Here is a 5406-nt window from a genome sequence, read left to right on the forward strand (position 1 = left end):
TTGTAAACTATCCCTTATTTCTCCGAGTTTGATTCGTGTTTGCTTACAACATTTATATATATTGGTCTACTTTACATTTGCCCAAAACACAGAGCAAACAAAGACAATCTTGAACATGTCTTCCTCAGGATTGGATAACGCCACAGAGAACCCAACTCTTGAGCTCAAAATCACATCAGCTAGTGTCGACCATATCGATGCCACAGACAAGATTGACGTATACGCTGTCATTTCGATAAACGGCAGCGCTACTCAAAAGAAACGATCGGCCAAAACACCCATTGACTACGACGGCGGTTCAAATCCGACGTGGAATCACACCGTCAAATTCTCCTTCGACGAGAGAGAAGCCAACGAAGGCTTACTGAATATCAAGGTGGAGTTGTATAGCTATTGGCTCGAAGATGAGAATGACGTGTCTCTAGGAGAAGTCAACGTTCCGGTTCAAGAGCTTCTTGCTACAAATCCGCTTCCACCGTTTACTAACGGTGACGTCAGAAAAAATGAAGCCGGTGACTTATCCTGTCAAGTTCATCGGAGAAACAAAACCAAATGGAAAACTAAGCCTCTCGTACCGTTTCAAACCGGCACCGGTTAATGATCTGTATCCTATACCGCCAGAACCGGTTTATTTGCCACCTTTTGTCCAACCCGGTTACACAAACCTAGATCCAGCAAGATTGGGCCAGCCTGTTATATATACCCCTCAGTGTCAGACTCAAACCACCGTGACAGAGCTTGCGATAGAGCTCGTGATCAAATCCGCCCACAACATCAGAAACGTCAACGTGTTCGATGACATGGACGTATATGCTTCCGTTATGATCTGTGAGGGCAAGACAACAAAGCATAAGACCAAAACCCCTATCGCCTATTCTGGCTTTAAATTTCCAGCTTGGAACCACCCCGTTAAGTTTTCCCTGGGCGAGGAAAAGTTAGCTCGGGAAGACCGTTTTAGCCTCGTCGTGGAGTTGATGAGCCACCGACCGGTAATGGAAGATAAACATATTGGAAACGTGAGTGTCCAGATTCAAGAACTTATTGGTTCTAATCCACCGTCGCCATCTACTGACGTTAATATTAACGATATGAAGTTGGTTACGCGCAAGGTGGGAGGTGTGTACGGGGAAGGAACCCTAAGCCTCACATATAGGTTTCTTGAGAAGCAAGTTACAATTCCAATTGTGCCAGGCACAACACCCCAACCTTTTATTATGTATGTACCAGTCCCACATCATCCCTATGGGTCAGCAAACCCGGTTCATGGTGCTTCCGGTTACATGGCTGTTCACCCAGGGGTAAATGTTGGGCCATGTAACGGTCAAGTACCAATTTATATGCCGCAACTGCAGCCGCAACCACAACCGCAAGTCCAATTACCACCACAAAAGTTGCAGACTCAACCACAACCTCAGATTCAGCAGCAGCCTCAACTTCAGCAACCACTAGCACAACGCCCGACACAATCACAGGCGCAAGGGCAAGGAGTACGGCCACAAGTGAAGCCACAAGGAGGGAGTGTGAGTTTCGCAGCCCTAGGACTAGGGGCGGCATTCGGACGAGTATTAGGAGGAGCTATACTGAATGAAATAATTTCTGAAGAAGTAAACCTCTTCGAAGTTTAAGCTTGAGCCTTGAGGGTCTGGTTCTTTTCATAAGTTATAAATCATACAAATGACTAGTCCATTGCATTGAATGTTCAGTTGTTGCGATTTCAAGTTTCGTTTCTTTTTTCCTTTTATGTTTGGTATTTGGTTTCTTCGCTTGTTTGCTCTATGAAAAGTTGAATTTGAAAGGTTACTCGAGAGACCGTGTGAATTGTTGTAGTCAGTATGTGTTGGCCCGTTTATTTTTTAGTGAAAATTAAATTCTGAAAAGCAGATATATTTTTTGTTTTATATTTTATTTTAGAAATTTAATTTTCATATTTGTATTTTAATTGTATTCATATTTGTGTAAAATATTTTTTTTAAATGATTAATAATTTTTTTAAATAATTGTATTAAAATAATTGGATTAAACCTATATCAATAGGTACACAAGATTGATCAGTTATTTAGAACCGAGCTTCCTCTCTCCATCAAGACAACCCCAAACTCGCAAGTACCCTCCTACAAATGTGGTTTCTTATGCCACACTCCTCCACTCAAGACCGTCAAGCGACAACGCACCATCAAAATTAATGGTTCAACTAATGTCTTTCAGCTTGATTTTAATTCTTTTTTTTTTTGATAAACAGATTTTTAAGTTATAATAGTTACTTTCTAATTCAAGGTCCTTTGTAACGTAAAACTTTTTCATTCTTTTGCATCATTCAATAACGAATATCCATCAAGAAAAATAAAGTAGTTCTCGTTTCTTATATAGAATATCCAAAATACCAAGTCTTATACATTGTTGATCCGAACTATGTCCATGTATTTTTAATCTCTCTCTTCCCTTCTGTTGGCCTGGTAGTTGCCTTATGTAATGTAAATTTGTGTTAGTGGAACACCACTCAACATAGACATGTTTACTCTTTTTTTTTTTCAAAGACATGTTTACTCTATTTCTTTGAAATTGTCTTCTTTTTCTTTTGATTAAAATATATACATCTATTCTATTAAAATAGAATCACTAAAAAAACACCGTAAAAAAATCATAATATGAATTTACCATTAATTATTTACTAGACTTTGATCCGTGTGAATGCGCGGATGTATTTTTCAAAATATGTTGCTATTTATTAAAATTAATTAATTAATAAAAAATCAAATTCATTAATTTATTAACAAAAAATCAAAATTCATATAATCTTCCAAACTAAAAATAATTGTGTAATTTTCTAAATATCTCTTGATCAAATATACAATTTTGAAATAAATTAATGTTTCAACTTCAAAATAATAATATTCCAAATTTTTAAAAAATAAAGCATAGATGATAAAGTATGATTTTTGAAATGCAACACGAAAAACAAAAAGTAATATAAAAGTAGTATAATCTTTTGAAATCTTAATTTAATACCATATTCAAAAATATTATATATCCATAAAATTTACTAAAATAATATGATAGGTATATATAGAGTTTACTAAAATAGTAAGGCTAAATTATTTAAACAGATCAAAGTATTTGCTTATAAATTTTGTAATATAGTAAAATGATAGATGCTAAAGTATATTTTTAACTACATCATGGAAATATAAATTGTTCTAAATAATATTCTTTTCATATAACTATATAAATTTTAAAAATTTATTGTATGAAACTAGAAAAAATATAATAACAAAATATTTTGAAGGTGATTATCTATTTGATTATTTTAAATTTATGATTTATTATACCAAAAATATACTAGTATATAATAAATAACAAAGTAAAATGTATAAAAAAATCATTATATATTTATAATGTCGAATAAGAAAACTAAACAATATAATTTTAGAACGTTTATGATAATATAGAAATTATAAATTTATAAATAAAAGTATCCAAATGGGTTAATTACTTTTAATACATATACTTTTGAAATTGTCTGAATAGATGATTTGACCATCATTTAACATATGTTGATAAAAAAATAGAGACCATCATATATATATATATATATAATTTATTTTAAAATATATACATGTACTTTAATGTTTGCCAAATATAGAGATATAATACAAAATTTTAGTTTTCTGTAGACCTATAGATTACTTAAATATGAATTAATAGTTTAAGTGGTTACAATTCTGATTACCTATAATTTTTACAAAACAAAGATATTTGTATTGTTTTAATTTAGTAGTCTATAATCAGTAAAAGCTCAAAAACAATTATTTTAATGTTCAATATATTTTATCACTGTGATAAACTTCCATATCTTTTATTATAGTTTGTTCGTTCTAGTTTTCTATCGTCTTCAATACGACCAAATTTATATATATATATATATATATTGTAGCACATCTATATATGTTTTTGACACTTTTGGTGAGCTCTGTTGCAAGAATTAGCTTTATTTTATCCAGGTACCGTTAGTTAGTGGTGGGAGTGAGTTGGTTTTTACCCAAAACAAACTATTGTTTTGTACCTATGGCGAAAATTTCTGCGTGCTAATACTATATGTACCCTACAACATGGACGGTTTGTTATTTTTCTATAATTTGAAGTACATATAAGTATATAACTACAGTTGACTCGAGATATGACACCCATTTTATCCTTATATAACTTTTGTAACATTATAATTAGAAATGTCCTCACGCAAACTTGTATATATATATCTTTTTCTTATTTTACATTTTCGAAGAGAGTACAAGACAAAACTTTCTTAATATGGCTACCTTGCAGTTGCAAAGAGCCATAGAGAGCCCAACACTTGAGCTTAAAATTGTATCAGCCAGTGACCTAAGCCATGTTGATGCCGCAGACAAGATGGACGTATACGCCATCGTTTCAATCAACGGCGAACCTACTCAAAAGACACAAGCGGCCAAAACGCCCATTGACTACGACGGTGGTTTCAATCCGACATGGAATCACACCATCAAATTTTCGTTCAACGAAGAAGCAGCCCTTGAAGGCCTATTGACCCTCAAAGTCGAGTTATTCAGCTACTGGCTCGAAGGGAGGGATGACCTATATTTAGGAGAAGTCAACGTCTCCGTTCAAGAGCTTCTCCGTGCAAACGGTAACGTCAATAATAAAATGAAGTCGTTGACTTGCCCTATCAAACTCACAGACGGAGGAGGATGTGGCAACGCAAGGTTGAGCATCTTGTACCGGTTTAAACCAGCACCGGTTGAGGATCATACCCCATCGATTGGTCAACCGGTTTATCCAAACCCCGATCCAGGTCATCATCAGCTGGTTGTATATTCGCCTCGAATTCAAACGGGCCGCACAACGAAAATGGTCCTAGAGGTTGTGATCAAACACGCCAAGGACATCAGAGACGTCAACGCCTTTTCGGTGATGGACGTATACGCATCCGTTGCTATCCTCAAGGACAGGAAGGTGAAGGACAGGATCAACACCCCTGTCGATTTCGCCGCGGATACGAACCCAAAGTTGAACCATAGGGTTAAGTTCTCTCTCGACGAAAAGTTAGCTCAAGAAGGGCGTTTGATCCTCCTCGTGGAGATGATGAGCCACAGGCCTTTTCTTGGTGATAAGGAGATCGGATTCGTTAGACTTCCGGTTCAACAGCTGTTAGCTTCGAACCCTCCTACTCCGTTAGAAAACGGTGAAGGTAACGGTATGAAGTTGGAGACGCACGCTTTGACGGGTCCTTATGGGAAGAAGGGTGTCGTGAGCTTTACGTATAGGTTTCTTACGGAACAAGTTACATTTTCAACGGTTCCAACACCATCATCAACCACAACATCCCAACCATATATGTATCTACCGGTCTCGCCTCACTCATATGCATCGTCG

The 5406-nt window shown here is 35.7% G+C and overlaps 1 protein-coding gene and 1 pseudogene across 1 annotated transcript in view; both read left to right on the forward strand.

Moving 5' to 3' along the window:
- Positions 1 to 104: 104 nt before the first annotated feature.
- LOC108838117 (uncharacterized) lies at positions 105 to 1625 on the forward strand (annotated as a pseudogene).
- Positions 1626 to 4292: 2667 nt separating this feature from the next.
- The window catches only part of LOC130506797 (uncharacterized), a 1230-nt gene continuing 116 nt past the window's right edge, over positions 4293 to 5406 (forward strand). The window contains exon 1 of the mRNA XM_057001483.1: positions 4293 to 5402. Coding sequence (XP_056857463.1) covers positions 4306 to 5402 — 1097 coding nt within the window. The 5' untranslated portion in view covers positions 4293 to 4305. The remainder of the gene's footprint in view (positions 5403 to 5406) is intronic.

Source organism: Raphanus sativus, unplaced genomic scaffold (assembly GCF_000801105.2).
Source record: "Raphanus sativus cultivar WK10039 unplaced genomic scaffold, ASM80110v3 Scaffold3675, whole genome shotgun sequence".
Classification (NCBI taxonomy): Eukaryota; Viridiplantae; Streptophyta; class Magnoliopsida; order Brassicales; family Brassicaceae; genus Raphanus; species Raphanus sativus.